Below are 19,266 nucleotides of genomic sequence, written 5' to 3' on the forward strand. Positions count from 1 at the left end.
AAGGGCGGGGTAGGAGCGTGAGGGATGTTCCAGCAACAGAGGGCATGCACACACACTTCCCATAGTAGCAGATGGGACCTGTCGCAGTGACCACACTGTGTGTCTTGTTAACATCTCACCCAAACACATGTTGTCCCATATGAGAGACGCTGTGTTAAGTAGGTTATTATCTCAGTTGAATGGATGGATTGGATGGGATCACTACTGATAAGGCTTGAGTTTCAATCCAATGTTCAAGGGAGTTCAGACGTGCACACTCTCTCTCTCTCTCTCTCTCTCTCTCTCTCTCTCTCTCTCTCTCTCTCTCTCTCTCACACCCTACTTGAAGGGCATAAGATAATATGGATCTGCACAGGGTTAAGTTCATAATGTTATCAAGCTCTAGAGTCTTGTTACAAGACACTATCTGAAAACCTTTTCATTCCTCTTTGTAATACACTTTTGCAGTGGGCTCTAAGGATGGATTCATTGCCCAGACACACCAACAGAGTTAGTGGGTGCCAATACCAAATGAAATGAAATCCACAGAGTTTGTTAAGTGGGTAAAAAAAAGCTTGACACAGCAAGTTTGCTGAACACATCCCAGCTAGCACATTTTGTTCCTTGAGAATTGTGGAAATTAAAAATGTTCGTTTCCCATTGGTTAAAGAAGCCATACGTTTCCTGACCGGTAAAACTGAACGTTTTTTAAACGTTCTGAGAAGTGAACATTTTGCCTGTTCTGGGAACATACATTTTGTAGGTTAAATGGAGTTTCTGAGAATGTTTTACTATGGTTCACGGAAAGTTTTCCTGGGATATTTTATTAACGTTCTGAGAACGTATTATCATCTAAAAGGTTCTTCCTAGAACCGTCTATGAAGGGTTCTACCGAGAACCCTTTTATATTTGGAGGGTTCTTCCTAGAATCCTCTTTGAACAGTTCCAATTATTTATGACAATACGTTACATATAGCCTAGCCTTTCTTTGAAGGCCTAGTTATACCCTAACACTGTGGTGTTACAAAACTCCTGGATTACAGGTCACATCAGTGCTGCAAGTCACATTATGCTGGCTTGCAAAGTGATGTGTAATTCCTATTGGAGCCCGACAGAGTTAGGAATCCAACAAGTGGAATTGTTACTCACCTGCTGCCTGGATTCAGAATGACTGCGGGGTAGGAAATATTGAATACTGAGACTACCTTAATCATCTAACTGGAACAACCATCTCAGTAATGGGCCCAACAAATCCAATTACTAACAGATTGGGTTAGTTTAGAAAACTCTATTTTATTTATTTATTTTTCAGATCAAAATGGTTATTGGTAGAACCCTATCGCTCTGCTAAGAACCCTTTTGGAGTGTGTGTATGTGTACTTTGCATAGGGTTGTAAACTAATGAGGTGAGGGATTTATCCTCACATGCAGCTCGGACTGAAATCAGTCTGCTTCCTCAGTATAAGTGTATGAGTGTGTGTGTGAGAGATGGGGCGCCATCGAATGCAGAGCTTTTAGCGTCAAGGATGAAAAAAAGCTTCTCGAGGTGACCTTATTCAGCAGGAATGTCTCAGAGTTGTAGCTGGAAAAGCGGCCCTATTGGGGGTCAATGTACAGATTTGGAGCTTATTGAGGAGGATGTGAGCGCCGCTCGTTATCCTAATGTCAGACAGGTATTCCCTTTCATTGTAGTTGCTTTTGCCTTTCCTTTCATAGTTTCCTCCATCTGAATTGATGTGATTGACCTGGACAGTTGAATAATACATTCCCAACAGGCATTCACCATACTGCTTTCACCTATCATAATTTTTGATCAGTGCAGATCAGAGTTATCCAACTTCAGTCTTGGAGTGATATTGCACTGTGCAAGTTTTTATCCCAGTTCATCACTAACACACCTGATTTAAAAAATCGAATACCAGTATTTAGTCTGAGCCACGATAAGCTGAACCAGGTGTGGTACTGAAGGGCTGGAACAAAAGCCTGCACACCCAGTAGCTCTCAATGACCCTTTAATGAGTTGGTGAATCATGGTGTATATTAAGAGGAGATGAGGAATGGATTCCATTTATACCTACTGAAATGCACCCTTGCTCTTCCCAGAGTGCTGTAACCCTGCTTTAAACCCTATCAGCCCATTGGGAGCCATGCCCCCAAACCACGCTCCCCACTCCCTCAGAGTTAGGGGTCTCCATTGTGTGTATGTGCGTGTGTGTATGAGTGGCTTGGAGGGATGGGACCCTGTTCCCAGGAGCTTAGCGTCTCAGCAAGGGGGCTGTGTGTACACTGGCCTTGTCCCCTGGGGGTCCAATGATGCCTGTTTCAAGCCGTCTGCCTTTGTGTCAGTCTAGCAGAGAGAAAGGGGAGGCGATGGAAAGAGCCACGGTAGGACCAGGGGCATTTGCATGGTTGGCATCACTTTGAACTAAAATCCAGAGACCTCGTCTCTTGTGAATGTGAACGTACCCCCATGATTACCGTACACCCCCTCACCCCTCTCATCTCTTCCCTCCAAATCCATAGCGCCATGTATCCCAGAATCCACCACTTTCCTCCCCGCTACAAACAATAAACAAACTCTGCGAGCAGCGGCGGCCCTCTTAATGAACGGAACCAATTAGGGTCGGGCCCCATGAAGGGAGCTCCCCTATATTGTTTTGTGCCATTTATTTACATAGTATTTGGGGTAAACAATGGTGGCCAGGCCTCAGATGGGTGCGAAGCAGAGGAGGGCTTGTTTGTTTGGTTTCTAAAGTAGGATGAGCACTTATGGCTCCAGTCCAAATTGCTAATGGGAATTAAACCATGAGGTATTGTGCTGAGATCTGAGTGCCCCCCTCTCCTACATTCACCACCCAAAGGTGGGGAGACAAGTGACTGACATTGGAGGCCAGGCAGGAGGGATGAAGTATTTAAAAAGTGTTTTGCTGGAGTCTCTTCCATTCTGTTGCACAGCCTGATAAATAGGGGGGGAGAACACTAGAAGTCTGTTTTATTTTGGGGGTCAGCTCCTCTCTCTGAGAGGGCCAAAGACGATGGTACTCCCTGGCCTGAATAGACTGAGATTGAGACATTTTTCATGTCTGGCGTGTGTCCCTCACATTGTCTCCCTCTCTGTCTGCAGCGTGAAAGAAACTAAACTACACAGTTACATTCCTGTAGTAGGCTGCGGAGAGGGACGTTCAGGCAGTTTATTTGCTATTCTGTAATGTATGTTCACATGGGAAAATTACATGTCAGATGGATTATGTATAAATGTTTGAATAGATGTTACCCTGTGTATTCATGATAACATAGTTGTTTTTGTTTACATTTTGTCTTGAGCTCTCTTCTTCTCATGAGGTGGGAACAGCTTACTGTACATATCTTGTAATGAACCAAAACTATACTGTTGATGAGAGCCCACATAGGAGATCGCAGGACCCATGTTTCTATAGTAACCCTGTCAACTGACTAGAGGTGTGTGTGTGTGTGTGTGTGTGTGAGTGTGTGTGCATGCGTGAGTGTTAAAGTGTGTGAGTGTTAAAAATTCAGCCCCCACATTGTTTGGGTAATTTTTTGAATGTTTTATTTAATTTATTTATTTTCTCCCCAATTTCATGGTATCCAATTGGTAATTACAGTCTTGTCTCATCACTGCAACTCCCGTACGGACTTGGGAGAGGCGAAGGTCAAGGGCTGTGCGTCCTCTGAAACACAACCCAACCAAGCCGCACTGCTTCCTGACACAATGCCCACTTAACCCGGAAGCCAGCTGCACCAATGTGTCGGAGGAAACACTGTGCACCTGGCGACCGTGTCAGCGTGCACTGCGCCGGGCCCAACGCAGGAGTCGCTAGTGCGCGATGGGACAAGGACATCCCTGACGGCCAAACCCTCCCCTAACCCGTACAACGCTGGGCCAATTGTGCGCCGCCCCATGGTTCTCCCGGTCGCGGTTGGCTGCGACAGAGCCTGGACTCGAATCCAGAATCTCTAGTGCCACAGCTAGCACTGCGTTGCAGTGCATTAGACCACTGTGCCATTCGAGAGGCCGAGTCATTGCGGATGTTGCCTGTAATCCATGGCTTCTGGTTGGAGTATGTACGTACAGTCACTGTGGAGACGACGTCATCGATGTACTTATTGATGAAGCCAGTGACTGATGTGGTTTACTCCTCAATGCCATCGGAAGAATCCCGGAATATATTGCAGTCTGTGCTAGCAAAACAGTCATGTAGCTTAGCATCTGCTTCATCTGAGTCACTGGTCCTTCCTGCTTTAGTTTTTGCTTGTAAGCAGGAATCAGGAGGATATAATTATGGTCAGATTTACCAAATGGAGGGAGAGGGAGAGGTTTGTACGCGTCTCTGTGTGTGGAGTAAAGGTGGTCTAGAGTTGTTTTCCCTCTGTCATGGTCATTTGACTGATAGTTTGCTTCTGATTGGAGGGAGAATACACTATTCTTTGCCCATCATGGGAACCAGACCTTGGGCTATCCTGTAGGCTGCACAGACATCCATAAATCTACCTCTCTGCTAAGTGGGGGAGTTAGCAAAGCAGACTGTTGGGGAAGAGAGGATGGTAGAGGGGAGGAAGAGAGTGAGAGAGAAAGAATGAGAGACTGACAGAGACAAAGAAAGTGAGAGACATCCAGAAATAACAAAAGAGAAAGTAAGTTGAAATAAAGAGAGAGAGAGAAAGAGAGGTTCTAAGGGATCAAGACCAAAAGAGAAAGATAATATACTGTACAGTCTTATTTTAAAATGTATTAAATTGTTTTCCCTCATCAATCTACACCCAATACCCCATAATGTCAAAGCAAAACCAGGTTTTTAGAATTTCTTTGCTAATTTATAAAAAATAATCACCTCCCAGACCAAGGCCCTTCTCCCCCGATTGCTCAGTTTGGCTAGGCGGCCAGCTCTAGGAAGAGTCTTGGTGGTTCCAAATGTATTCCTTTTAAGAATGTTTGAGGCTACTGTGTTCTTGGGGATCTTCAATGCTGCAGACATTTTTTGCTACCCTTCCCTAGATCTGTGCCTCGACACAATCCTGTCTCAGAGCTCTACAGACAATTCGTTCGACCTCATGGCTTAGTTTTTCTCTGACATGCACTGTCAACTGTGGGACCTTATATAGACATGTATGTGTCTTTCCAAATCATGTCCAATCAATTGAATTGACCACAGGTGGACTCCAATCAAGTTGTAGAAACATCTCAAGGATGATCAATAGAAACAAGATGCACCTGAGCTCAATTTCGAGTCTCATCGAGTCTCATGGCAAAGGGTCTGAATACTTACGTAAATAAGGCATTTCTGTTTTGATTTTTAATACATTTGCAAACATTTCTAAAAACCTGTTTTCGCCTTGTCATTATGGGGTATTGTGTGTAGATTGCCGAGGATTTTTTTCATTTTAGAATAAGGCTGTAACGTAACAAAATGTGGAAAAAGTCAAAGTGTCTGAATACTTTCCAAAGGCACTGTGAATATATAAAGAGAGTGGGAGAGCCAGCTAGAGTCAGCTGAAGTGCTCTAACTCTGGCCTGCAACGTCTATGCCTTATGCATTCCATCCACCGACTCTTTGGGATTGATGGCCAAAGGAGGTACATAACGGCATTACTGGTACGGCTGCAGTGGCTGGTCTGGGATTTCTCTCTCGGTGGTACACCGCAGCTCCATTCCGTTCTCCTGCCATCTAAAATCTCTCTCTAAAGTTGCACAATGTGCCAACCACATGGCCTTTTGAGCCCTGTCCAGCGAGCGCACACACACTGCCTTAATGGAAATTTGATGGATATTATAAAGCCATTCCGGCCTGCATTTCCTGCCTTGAAAAGCGTTCAGCAACCCTCATAAAGAATATGGTTAAGAATCAGGCAGCTGTGCCTGCACACACACACACACACACACACACACACTACACCATACATTCTTTCCTCCTTGTTTACGTGTTAGTCTTGATTCACTTTTCAGATAGGTGACATATATGCAGGATATCTCCTTGTGGGGCCATGTGTGATTCTTTCACTTGTAAAGTACTTTTGTTATATTAGCTCAATATTGCTATGTTGGGCCCACAGACAGTGTGTTAGTGGGGCCCAATATCCCACCGAGCCGAAACCCAGAAAAGCCCAAAATGGGGACCAGCTGAGAAAATACACAGAGGAAGTGATGTCACCGGTCCAAATCCCCCAAAGTCGTCCATTACGGGGTGACGCTGAGACGCTGGCCACAAAGAGGGAACATGACACAGGTTTCACAGCGAGTAGAGTTGCCACGGGAGATGGTTGTCCTTCGCTTTGACATTTCTGTTACCCTGACCCCCCCCCGCCAACGAGCTCAGTTTAGAAGGAAGACAGGAAAAAGGGAGAACAGTTGAGATGTAATTATAGGAGAAGGAAAACACATGCCGGCTGGAGACAGGGGGGTCCTTTCAGAGGAGACTACACTATGGACGCTATCAGATAGGAATTATCTCAGAGGGCTTGCATAACATACCTCCAGCAGCAGCCTTAGGAAAGGAGGGGGGGACGGAGGGGCATGAGGTGACGTGGTTGTTCTTGTTTCTCGGAGTAGAGAAAGTGGGAACTGCTTCTTTGTAGAGGGCAGCTGGAGTGTACCATTTCTACAGTTTTGTGCAAATCTTCAGTCTATGATGTGATTCGGTGTGGTTCTGTGTGTTCATCTCAAGTTAGGGCAAATAAGACTTCTCCTACCGCTAAAGTCTATTTGATTAATATTATGTTCATTATCTTCGCAAATGAAATAAGTATACTGTAGTTGACTATCCTTATAGATGCACAGCTTTGAATTTATACTGACAGACCTTTTTTTTTATTCCAGGTTTGGTTGATTGTTCCATTTTCTTTGCCTGTGACAAAAGTCCAAATAACTTTGTCCACAAAAAACCCTTACATATACCGTGGCTTACGCACAAATTGAACCCACAATCTTTGTATTGACACCACCATGCCCCGATCAACTGAGCCGTCTGCAATTGAACACTAACCCTCTCCTCTTTATCTGTTCCATTTGCAGCCTGAAGAGTTCGAGGCGCTTCACTCACACACCTTCCGGGCGAAGACATTCAAGAAAAGCAAGCACTGTGGGGTGTGCAAACAGACCGTCAGCCAGGAGGGGCTCATCTGCAGAGGTTAGTCCTGACCTTGACTGAGTGTTACCACGGTAACCATGGTCATCTGGGGTCATCAAAGGGTCATTTGGGGTCTCCCAAGGTCACCGTTGTGGTCACTCTGAGTAATTACACTAAAGTAGCTCAGGGGATGTCCAGGGTTGGCAGGATTTCAATTCACTCAATGATAGTTTGCTAATCAGGCTTTTAACTAATTTCATTGATTAGATTGATACAGGTAACTGTCAAAATAAAGGAAGCACTTGAGTAAATGAGGGATACAACATATATTGAAAGCAGGTGCTTCCACACAGGTGTGTTTCCTGAGTTAATTAAGCAATTAAAACAGCACATCGTGCTTAGGGTCATGTATAAAAGTTGCCCATTATTTGGGCCACTATGGCCAGAAGAAGAGATCTCTGTGACTTTGAAAAAGGGGTCTCAAAGGAGCATAGGTGGTTTAAAGGGTTGTGTGAGTCTCTCTCAGTCACTAGATCTCAACCCAATTGAATAATTATGGGAAATTCTGGAGCGGCGTCTAAGACAGAGTCAACAAAAGACCAAGTGATGGAATTTCTTGTGCAAGAATGGTGTTGCACTCCTCGAATAAAGTTCCAGACACTTGTAGAATCTATGTCAAGGCTCATTGAAGCTGTTCTGGCAGCTTGTGGTAGCCCAACACCCTATTAAGATACTTTATGTTGATGTTTCCTTTATTTTGACAGTTACCTGTAGCTTGTTTAGTAATCAAATTGAGTGCTAGGTGGGTACTGAGGATTGAGAATTTGAAGTGGCTATGTTTTTGAATGAATTAGATATATACAATATAAAGACACTATATAAGCAATATAATAATATAGCTCTGTGAATCATCAACAGTGCATAGCCCTATATCCACTGTGTTGGCAAACCTACAGGCTAGACAGTAGACACACTGGGCTTGGCTGGTCACTGCTACTTGGCTAGTGGACATGTCTGCTTCTGCTGATAGTGCTGCATCGGGAAGCTGGCAGGTTGTTTTGTCTAGTATCCAGAAGGGAAAGATTTGGCTTGCCTATTTCCCTTCCTCCTGGCACGGTGTGGATATCTTATTCACAGTAAAGTGAAGCAGAGGCATTCTCTTGGCTTAGTGTTTAACTCTGAGAGGACCTAGTATACAATAAGCATGCATTTTTGTTATTACCTTGTAGTTGTACTGTCCTCTTGGAAAGCAGACATTTTTACCTAATCGTGTGGCTGGCTGCTCCCTACAAAAAGTACTACATTACAAGTAACTACATTATGTCCTTTTGAAAGATTGTTGTTTTTCTGGTAACTGTATTGTAGTCTCTTCCCATTATATTACCATGATGTATTATCCTCCTGAAATGGGCGTCTCTTATATATATATTTACAGTCCTCTATGCTGGGTGCTGTGGGTGTTGCAGCTGTCTGTCCCTGCTCTCCCAAAGGGATGGCCTGTTAGGGTAGCCAGAATGCATAGGATCAATCATTTCCCCATGGACCACAATCGCTTTACTACCACATGGGTCGACCTCTTAGCCACTTACTCTGATGTGTTTCTGTGTGTGCTACTTTTTTCCCTCTTATTGTGCATGTTTGTGCATACTTTTTCTTTGTGTGTGGTTGTAGTGAGCAAATGTGTATCTGGCCTTACTTGAAGCAAGAGCCCTTGACTCCTGCTGAGAGGCTTATCATGACACTTCAGCACCACCGTTCCAGAGGACAGCTCCCCTGTCAGTCAGCCTGTATAGATAGAATGTAACAGAAAATAGCTCCCCTGTCAGTCAGCCTGTATAGATAGAATGTAACAGAGGATAGCTCCCCTGTCAGTCAGCCTGTATAGATAGAATGTAACAGAAGATAGCTCCCCCGTCNGTCAGTCAGCCTGTATAGATAGAATGTAACAGAAGATAGCTCCCCCGTCAGTCAGCCTGTATAGATAGAATGTAACAGAAGATAGCTCCCCCGTCCGTCAGCCTGTATACTGTAGATAGATGGTAAGAGAGGCTTGGGTATTGAGTTGTCTGCTGTATTGACTACAACATGGCTGGTTCCATAGAGGCAACTGAGTATGGTAGTGTGTGCGCGTGTGTCTGTGTGCACGTGTTTGTACGTAAGTCTCTGTTTTATGTCTATGCTTGCCTGTGTTTGTGAGAGAGAGTTTAAATACGTCTGTGTGTGTGTGTTCTGTCTGGTTGGAGCAGATTTACGAGGGCCAGCCAGTGGGCTCTCAGGAAAGTACAAAGTGAACAATAGAGGCCCTCTCAGACAGCAACAAACACACTAACACACTCCATACAAGGACACAGCCTGGAGTAGCCAGCACTGAAGAATCACTGAAATTGGTCTTGTCTAAGGACAGAGTGAACAAATGTGTTCATAAATCTCTGAATAAGGATTCAGATAAGGAGTTCTCCTTTACTATTTTTAATGAGGTTTGCGAAATATTGGTTAATGTGGTTCATTTTCTTAAAAATTTTGCTTAACAAGGTGAGGTGAACATTTATGAGTGGGACATACCGACTAACTACAACAAACATGGAAAAATAGGTACAATTGAGTGTTTATATATATATTTAGCTTTGCACCATTGTTTTACCAGCAAATGATGATGACATCCTGAATGAGGTGTCATTGTAGGAAGGGGTTGTTTTCTTAAATGGAGAATTACAACAAACTATATGTGATAACATCTACAATTCTGGGTATGCGACCAATATGGTTTTTGATTTGATTTGAACTAACAGGTTGGAAAGTGATATCAGTGACACACAGAAAAGCTTAAATAAAATAATAATAAGTACAATAATCATTAAAAAATTGTTAATGATGAGAGAGACTTTAAGTAGGACTATAAAATAATGAATAAATATTTAGTATTTTATGGCTTATATTTCTTGTAGAAGTTGAGGAATAACACCTGGAGACAAAACACCCACATCCACTGAAAAACTGTTGAAAATGCATACAATGTTCTTTCAAGGCATATTTTTGTGTTTTTAAGCTAAAGACATCAGACCTTATCAGACCTCATATTTAAAGCCTTTTGGAATCCACATTTTACACTAAATAAGAAATGATATTTCCTGGGGACAGAAAAGGCACCGCTTGGTAGGAATGACCCAGATGGGTTTCAGAGTTATTAGTACATCGGCGTGCACTCTGAGGTAATGTGAAGTCATGTTCAGATGTTCCACCCACCCCAACACCCCCTTCCCTTCCGTAACACTGTTTACAAACACTCATCAGTCACATGGGTTCCCAATCATCATCCCAGCTCCACCACTTCCTCTCCTCTCGCCTGTTGCCAGGATACGTTGCCAGGCTCCATGACAATAGGAGCGTATCCTGGCTGGTGACGCATGTCTATTCAGCATGTGTTTGTTTCCAGTCAAAAGACTAGACCCTTAGCCTGGTCCCAAATCTGTTTGTGCTGTCTTGCCAACTTCTATGGTCATTTTTTTATGCTAAAGTTGACAAGACAGCACAAATAGATGAGTACAATGCTACCAGACTGTCAGGGAAAACTATGTCTGGAAGGCTAGCCTAGACTTCACTGACCGGATGGATGAGTTGACATGTTAACCTACCATACTCACTGCTAATAGTGAGATTGCATGGATGTGAGTATGTGCCGTCAGATCTCTCCCGACGTCGTGGGGTCGGCTCCAGTATCTGGTGGACTGAGAGGGGTATGGCCCAGAGGAACGGTGTTGGGTTCCAGTGGAGGACATTCTGGACCCCAACATCATCCGTGATTTCCACCTTTGCCGCCCGGACCGGCCCGCTCCTCGTCCTTGGGGCCCAATCCCTCTGGCCGGSGTSGKSRGGGGGGGGGGGGGGGKACTGTATCACTGCCCGGGTAGATATGTTGACATGTTAGCCTACCATACTCACTGCATGGATGTGAGTGTGTTAAAAATGTTATAATACTTGATTTCAACGTTTGAATGCATTGGAGATGATAACTGCCATTTGCTATACTGCATACAGTAGATGCATTAGGGTCAATTTGGATGCTAGCTAGTGGTGCCTTGAGGGTATTCACACCCCTTGCTTTTTTCACATTTTGATGTTTTACAGCCTTTCAAAATTCAAAAGGCACTCGCACATCTGAGCAATCTTTTTTGCAGGTGTATGGTAACAGTTGAACAAGTAGAAGGAAAAAGGAAACCGCACACTGCTCTTGATAGTAACACTGATCTTTAATAAGCTTATGTATCGGCCTCACGGCCTTCGTCAGAGCTTTTGTGAGTTATTTTAAATTAGAACCCTTATGTAGACCTAGCCCCACCCACATCCGTTCCACGCATCGAAAGCGTTTGGAGGCCAAGGAAAAAACAAATAAGTGCTACCAAATATAACAATATGCATTTCATAAATATTCAAATAAAGTGTGTAAATAAGACGTATTTAACACGTCTAGAAAACCACAATGAGGACATAGACCTACCGAGCAAGTTTTCAATAACTCACAAAAGCTCTGACGAAGGCCGTGAGGCCGATACGTAAGCTTATTAAAGATCAGTGTTACTATCAAGAGCAGTGTGCGGTTTCCTTTTTCCTTCTAGTTGTTTTACAGCCTGAATTCAAAATTGATTAAATATTTTTTCTCACCCATCTACACACAATACCCCATAATGACAAAGTGAAAACATGTTTTCAGATTTTTTTTCAAATTTATTGAAAATGAAATACAGAAATATCTCATTAACATAAGTATTAACAAAGTCAATACTTTGTAGAAGCACCTTTGGTAGCGAGTCTTTCTGGATTGTGCATGTTTTGCCCCTTATACTTTTCAGAATTCTTCAAGCTCTGTCAAATTGGCTGTTGATTATTGCAGACAACAATTTTTTTAACGTCTTGCCATAGATTTTCAAGTACATTTAAGCCACAGCTGTAACTCGGCTACTCAGTAACATTCACTGTCTTCTTGGTAATCAACTCCAGTGTGGATTTGGCCTTGTGTTTTAGGTTATTGTCCTGCTGAAAGGTGAATTTTTCAGTGTCTGGTGAAATGCAAATAGTCTGTGTAGCCATTTGATTAGATGTTCAGGAGTCTTATGGCTTGGGGGTAGAAGCTGTTTAGAAGCCTCTTGGACCTAGACTTTTCGCTCCGGTACCGCTTGCCGTGCGGTAGCAGAGAGAATAGTCTATGACTAGGGTGGCTGGAGTCTTTAACAATTTTGGGGCCTTCCCCTGACACCGCCTGGTATAGAGGTCATGGATGGCAGGAAGCTTTGACCCAGTGATATACTGGGCCGTACGCACTACCCTCTGTAGTGCCTTGCGGTCGGAGGCTGAGCAAGTTGCCATACCAGGCAGTGATGCAACCAGTCAGGATGCTCTCGACGGTGCAGTTGTAGAACCTTTTGAGGATCTGAGGACCCATGCCAAATCTTTTCAGTCTCCTGAGGGGGAATAGGTTTTGTCATGCCCTCTTCACGACTGTCTTGGTGTGCTTAGACCATGTTAGTTTGTTGGTGATGTGGACTCCAAGGAACTTGAAGCTCTCAACCTCCTCCACAACAGCCCCGTCGAAGAGAATGGGGGTGTGCTCGGTCCTCTTTTTCCTGTAGTCCACAATATTYTTTTTTGTCTTGATTACGTTGAGGGAGAGGTTGTTGTCCTTGCACCACACGGCCAGGTCTCTGACCTCGTCCCTATAGGGTGTCTTGTCGTTGTCGGTGATCAGGCCTACCACTGTTGTGTCATTGGCAAATGAATGATGGTGTTGGAGTCGTGCCTGGCTGTGTAGTCATGAGTGAACAGGGAGTACAGGAGGGGACTAAGCACGCACCTCTGCTGAGGGGCCCCTGTGTTGTGGATCAGCGTGGCAGATGTGTTGTTACCTACCCTTACCACCTAGGGGAGGCCCGTCAGGAAGTCCAGGATGCAGTTGCAGAGGGAGGTGTTTAGTCCCCGGTTCCTTAGCTTATTGATGAGCTTTGAAGGCACTATCGCGTTGAACGCTGAGCTGTAGTCAATGGATAGCATTCTCACATAGGTGTTCCTTTTGTCCAGGTGGGAAAGGGCAGTGTGGAGTGCAATAGAGATTGCATCATCTGTGGATCTGTTAGGGTGATATTTAAATTGGTTTTGGGTCTAGGCTTTCTGGGATAATGGTGTTGATGTGAGCCATAACCAGCCTTTCAAAGCACTTTATGGCTACATACGTGAGTGCTATGGGTCGGTAGTCATTTAGGCAGGTTACCTTAGTATTCTTGGGTACAAGGACTATGGTGGTCTGCTTAAAACATGTTGGTATTACAGACTCGGACAGGGAGAAGTTGAAAATGTCAGTGAAGATGCTTGCCAGTTGGTCAGCGCATGCGCGGAGTAAACGTCCTGGTAATCCGTCTGGCCCTGCAGCCTTGTAAATGTTGACCTGTTTAAAGGCCTTACTCACATTGGTTGCGGAGAGCGTGATCACGCAGTCTTCTGGAACAGCTGGTGCTCTCATGCATGTTTCAGTGTTATTTACTTTGACGCGAGCATAGAAGTAATTTAGCTTGTCTGGTAGGCTCGTGTCACTGGGCAGCTCTCGACTGTGCTTCCCTTTGTAGTCTGTAATGGTTTGCAAACCCTGCCACATTCGACAAGTGTCATGGCCGGTGTAGTTCAATTCGATCTTAGTCCTGTTTTGATGCGTTGCCTGTTTGATGGTTCACAGGGGGGATTTCTTATAAGCTTCCGGGTTAGAGTCCCGCACCTCTAAAGTGGTAGCTCTAGCCCTTAGCTCAGTGCGGATGTTTCCTGTAATCCATGGCTTCTGGTTGGGTTATGTACGTACGATCACTGTGGGGGACGACATCATCGATGCACATACTGATGAAGCCAATGACTGATGTGGTGTACTCCTCAATGCCATCGGAGGAATCCCAGAACATATTCCAGTCTGTCCTAGCAAAACAGTCCTGTAGCTTAACATCTGCTTCATCTGATCACTTTTTTATTGATCGAGTCACTGGTGCTTCCTGCTTACATTTTTGCTTGTAAGCAGGAGTCAGGAGGATAGAATTATGGTCATATTTGCCAAATGGAGTGCGATGAAGAGCTTTGTATGCGTCTCTGTGTGTGGAGTAAAGGTGGTCCAGAGTTTTTCTCCCCCTCTGGTTGCACATTTAACATGCTGATAGAAATTTGGTTAGACCAATTTAAGTTTCCATGCATTAAAGTCCCCGGCCACTAGGAGCCCCGCCTCTGGGTGAGCATTTGCCTGTTTGCTTATGGCGGTATACAGCTCATTAAGTGCGATCTTAGTACCAGTCTCAGTCTGTGGTGGTATGTAGACAGCTACGAAAAATACAGATGAAAACTCTCTAGGTAGATAGTGTGGTCTACAGTTTWTCATGAGATACTCTACCTCAGGTGAGCAAAACCTCGAGACTTCCATAGATATCGTGCACCAGYTGTTATTTACAAAAATACATAGTCCGCCGCCCCTTGTCTTACCAGATGCCGCTGTTCTATCCTGCCGATACAGCGTATAACTATGTTGATAATGTTGTTGTTCAGCCACGACTCCGTGAAGCATTAGAAATTACAGTTTTGAATGTCCCGTTGGTAGTTTAATCTTCCGTGTAGGTCATTGATTTTATTTTCCAAAGATTACACATTTGCTAGCAGAATGGAAGGCAGTGGGGGTTTATTCGATCGCCTACAAATTCTCAGAAGGCACCCCGCCCTCCAGCCCCTTTTTCTCCGCCTTCTCTTCACGCAAATGACGGGGATCTGTGCCTGTTCCCGGGAAATCAGTACATCATTCACATTGGGCTCGTGAGACTCGTTAAAGGAAAAAAAGGATTCTGCCAGTTCGTGGTGAGTAATCACAGTTCTGATGTCCAGAAGTTATTTTCGGTCATAAGAGATGGTAGCAGCAACATTATGAACAAAATAAGTAAGAAAAACAAGTTACAAACAACGCAAAGAAACAAACAAAAAAACATAATTGAATAGGAACACGTAAAACGTCAGCCTTCTTCTCCGGCGCTATCTGTGAGAGTGGATTCTCGGCCCTCACTAGAATGAAAACTAAATACAGGCACAGACTGTGTGTGTAAAATTATTTAAGACTGAGACTCTCTCCAATACAACCCAACATTGCAGAGTTAAGTGCATCCTTTCAAGCACACCCTTCTCATTAACCTGTGGTGAGTCATTCACAATTGTCGATGAAAATATTTGGTTTTATATGTAAGATGGTTAAACAAAGAGCAAAATTATTGATTATTATTATATTATTATGTGTGCCCTGGTCCTATAACAGCTCTTTGTCACTTCCTACGAGCCAGGTTGTGGCAAAAAATTACATTTGAGAGTGCACTGACCCTGGTGCTAGAGGGGGTAAGCAGCTGGAGGTTGAATGTTTGAAGGGGTACAGGACCATAAAAAGTTTGGGAACCACTGCTCTAAGGGATATTCAATGACCCGCCTAACTGTGCTCCTTAACACCCACCAGCTAAACTCGGAAGCCAGCCGCACCAATGTGTCGGAGGAAGCACCGTTCATGCGACCGGCGTCAGCTTGCAGGCACCCGGCCCGCCACAAGGAGTCGCTCAGGCCAATTGTGCGCCGTCCCATGGGACTCCCGGCCACAGCCGGTTGTGGCACAGCCAGGGAATGAACCCAGGTCTGTAGTAACGCCTTAGACCTCTGCGTCACTCGGGAGGCCCGAAACATGTATTTCTAAATTAAACACTGATTAAGTTTGGTGAAAAGTGACTGTAAGATTTTGTGTGTTATAATCAGTCAATTGAAAATGTGCTTAGAATTTAGAAACAACTGCCTTTTTGATGATCTGTTTTGAGTTTTCTACAAACTTGTGAAAATTGCACCAAAGCAATAAAAAAACTGTAGCGTGTTTAAACATTACTCGTTGCTGTATATACTGTAAATAGGCTGTGCTGTGTTTTCATTTGTAACGGCTTTCTTCCTGGGATGAAGGAGAGGACCAAAATGCAGCGCAGTTAGTGTTCAACATGTTTAATTTAACGAACTGTGAACACTTACAACAATACACAACAACAAACGTGAAAACCGAGACAGTCCTATCTGGTGCAGAACACAAACACAGAGACAGGAAACAACCACCCACAATCCCCAACACAAAACAAGCCACCTCTATATGATTCTCAATCAGGGACAACGATTGACAGCTGCCTCTGATTGAGAACCATATTAGGCTGAACACAGAAACAGACAAACTAGACACACAACATAGAATGCCCACCCCAACTCAAGCCCTGACCATACTACACAAATACAAAAACAAGGGAAAACAGGTCAGGAACGTGACATCATTAGTATTTTCTCATTGTCTGTGGCAGTACATCATGTTTGTCTTATTCAGTAAGACATTTTCCAGAGCTAGGAACTTTAACATTCTATGCACCCCCCTGTTTCACTTGGTTTTTCTGGCTAGGGGTTAGAACTCAGGTTTTCATCTGGTGTAACACAAGTGCAGGCACTGACACACAACCACATGTGTACACTCACGCTTGTGCTTCTCTATTGTATACATATATGAAGGGGAACATACAGTACATCAAAGTATTTACTTAAACATGAGCATACACGTACAGTATACAAACATTGAAACATCTGGTGTGCAAAAACATGAGAACATACTGTACACACTACAATAAACCTTGACATAAACACTGAACACCTACGCACATGCATACACGCACACACACACAGACACGTAGATAAACAAAACACACATGCACACACCCACACACACTCAGACACACCTCCCCACCACATGAGGTTGGTGGCAACTTAATTGGGGAGGACAGACTCGTGGTAATGGCAGGAGTGGAATCAGTGGAATGGTATCAAATACATCAAACACATGGTTTCCATTCCATAAGTTCTGTACCAGCCATTATTATGAGCCATTCTCCCTTCAGCAGCCTCCACTGCACTCCACACACACACACACACACACACACACACACACACACACACACACACACACACACACACACACACACACACACACACACACACACACACACACACACACACACACACACACACACAATTTATTTATTTCTCTTACTCTAACATGTTTAGCCACCACTTGCTGAATGAATGAATGAATCAAATTCATTTATAAAGCTCTTTTTACATCAGCCGATGTCACAAAGTGCTGTACAGAAGCTCAGCCTAAAACCCCAAACAGCAAGCAATGCAGATGTAGAAGCACGGTGGCTAGGAAAAACTCCCTAGAAAGGAAGGAACCTAGGAAGAAACCTAGAGAGGAACCCGGCTCTGAGGGGAGGCCAGTCCTCCTCTGGCTGTGCCAGGTGGAGATTATAACAGTACATGGCCAAGATGTTCAAACGTTCATAGATGACCAGCAGTGTCAAATAATAATAATCACAGTGGTTGTAGAGGGTGCAACAGGTCAGCACCTCAGGAGTAAATGTCAGTTGGCTTTTCATAGCCGATCATTCAGCGTTAGAGGCAGCAAGTGCGGTAGAGAGAGAGAGTCGAAAACAGTAGGTGCGGGACAAGGTAGCATGTCCAGTGAACAAGTCAGGGTTCCATAGCCCCAGGCAGAACAGTTGAAACTGGAGCTGCAGCACGACCAGGTGGACTGGGGACAGCAAGGAGTCATCAGGCCAGGTAGTCCTGAGGCATGGTCCTAGGGCTTAGGTCCTCTGAGAGAAGAGAAAGAGAAAAAGAGAGAGAAAGGGAGCATACTTAAATTCACACAGGACACCGGATAAGACAGGAGAAATACTCCAGATATAACAGACGGACCCTAGCCCCCCGACACATAAACTATTGCAGCATAATTACCTGGAGGCTGAGACAAGAGGCGTCGGGAGACACTGTGGCCCCGTCCGACTATACCCCCGGACTGGGCCAACCAGACAGGATATAACCCCACCCACTTTGTAAGGCACAGCCCCCCACCACTAGAGGGACATCTTCAACCACCAACTTACTACCCTGAGACAAGGCTAAGTATAGCCCATGAAGATCTACCCCACGGCACGAACCCGAGGGGGGCGCCAACCCGGACAGGAAGATCATGTCAGCGACTCAACCCACTCAAATGACGCACCCCTCTTAGGGACGGCATGAAAGAGCACCAGTAAGCCAGTGACTCAGCCCCCGTAATAGGGTTAGAGGCAGAGAATCCCAGTGGAGAGAGGGGAACCGGCCAGGCAGAGACAGCAAGGGTGGTTCGTCGCTCCAGTGCCTTTCCGTTCACCTTAACACCCCTGGGCCAGACTACACTCAATCATACTGAAGAGATGACTCTTCAATAAAGACTTAAAGGTCGAGACCGAGTCAACGTCTCTCACATGGATAGGCAGACCATTCCATGAAAATGGAGCTCTATAGGAGAACGCCCTGCCTCCAGCTGTTTGCGTAGAAGCATCTTTGTGTTGGTCCCCTCCCTTTCCTAGTCATTAGCCAAATGAGAAGATCAGATGGATGATCATGACCATTGGTTCTTCTCTGTATGATGGATTGGCGTTGTCTCCTCAGTGTAATGTCGTGATCATAATCAGTTAAACGGTCATATGCCGAGATTACCATAATGGCAAGATAGGAGGGGAAATATTATGTAACATTATGGAGATGGTTATATGAAAGCACTAAGCAGTTTATATGCACCCACATACACATACACATACACACTCACACACACAGCACACACCTGCACGCACACACATACAAACACAAACACAGACTCCCACATACGGACCCAGTAGCTGTTCGGCGTTGTGTATTGATTTAGTATTGAGATTGTATTAGCTTGTCTAAACATTACTCGTTGCTGTATATACTGTAAATAGGCTGTGCTGTTTTTTCATTTGTATTTTCTCATTGTCTGTGGCAGTACATCATGTTTGTCTTATTCAGTAAGACATTTTCCAGAGCTAGGAACTTTAACATTCTATGCACCCTCCTGTTTCACTTGGTTTTTCTGGCTAGGGGTTAGAACTCAGGTTTTCATCTGGTGTAACACAACTGTAGGCACTGACACACAACCACATGTGTACACTCACGCTTGTGCTTCTCTATTGTATACATATATGAAGGGGAACATACAGTACATCAAAGTATTTTACTAAACATGAGCTTACACATATACATACATTAAAACATCGTGCTTGAAAAAACATGGGAACAT

General features: G+C 44.4%; 1 protein-coding gene across 1 annotated transcript in view; it reads left to right on the top strand.

The window, feature by feature from the left end:
• The window catches only part of tns1b (tensin 1b), a 215,572-nt gene that overhangs the window by 36,778 nt on the left and 159,528 nt on the right, over window positions 1–19,266 (top strand). Inside the window, exon 2 of the mRNA XM_070437656.1 lies at window positions 7,007–7,121. Coding sequence (XP_070293757.1) covers window positions 7,007–7,121 — 115 coding nt within the window. The remainder of the gene's footprint in view (window positions 1–7,006; window positions 7,122–19,266) is intronic.

Source organism: Salvelinus sp. IW2-2015, linkage group LG36 (assembly GCF_002910315.2).
Source record: "Salvelinus sp. IW2-2015 linkage group LG36, ASM291031v2, whole genome shotgun sequence".
Classification (NCBI taxonomy): Eukaryota; Metazoa; Chordata; class Actinopteri; order Salmoniformes; family Salmonidae; genus Salvelinus; species Salvelinus sp. IW2-2015.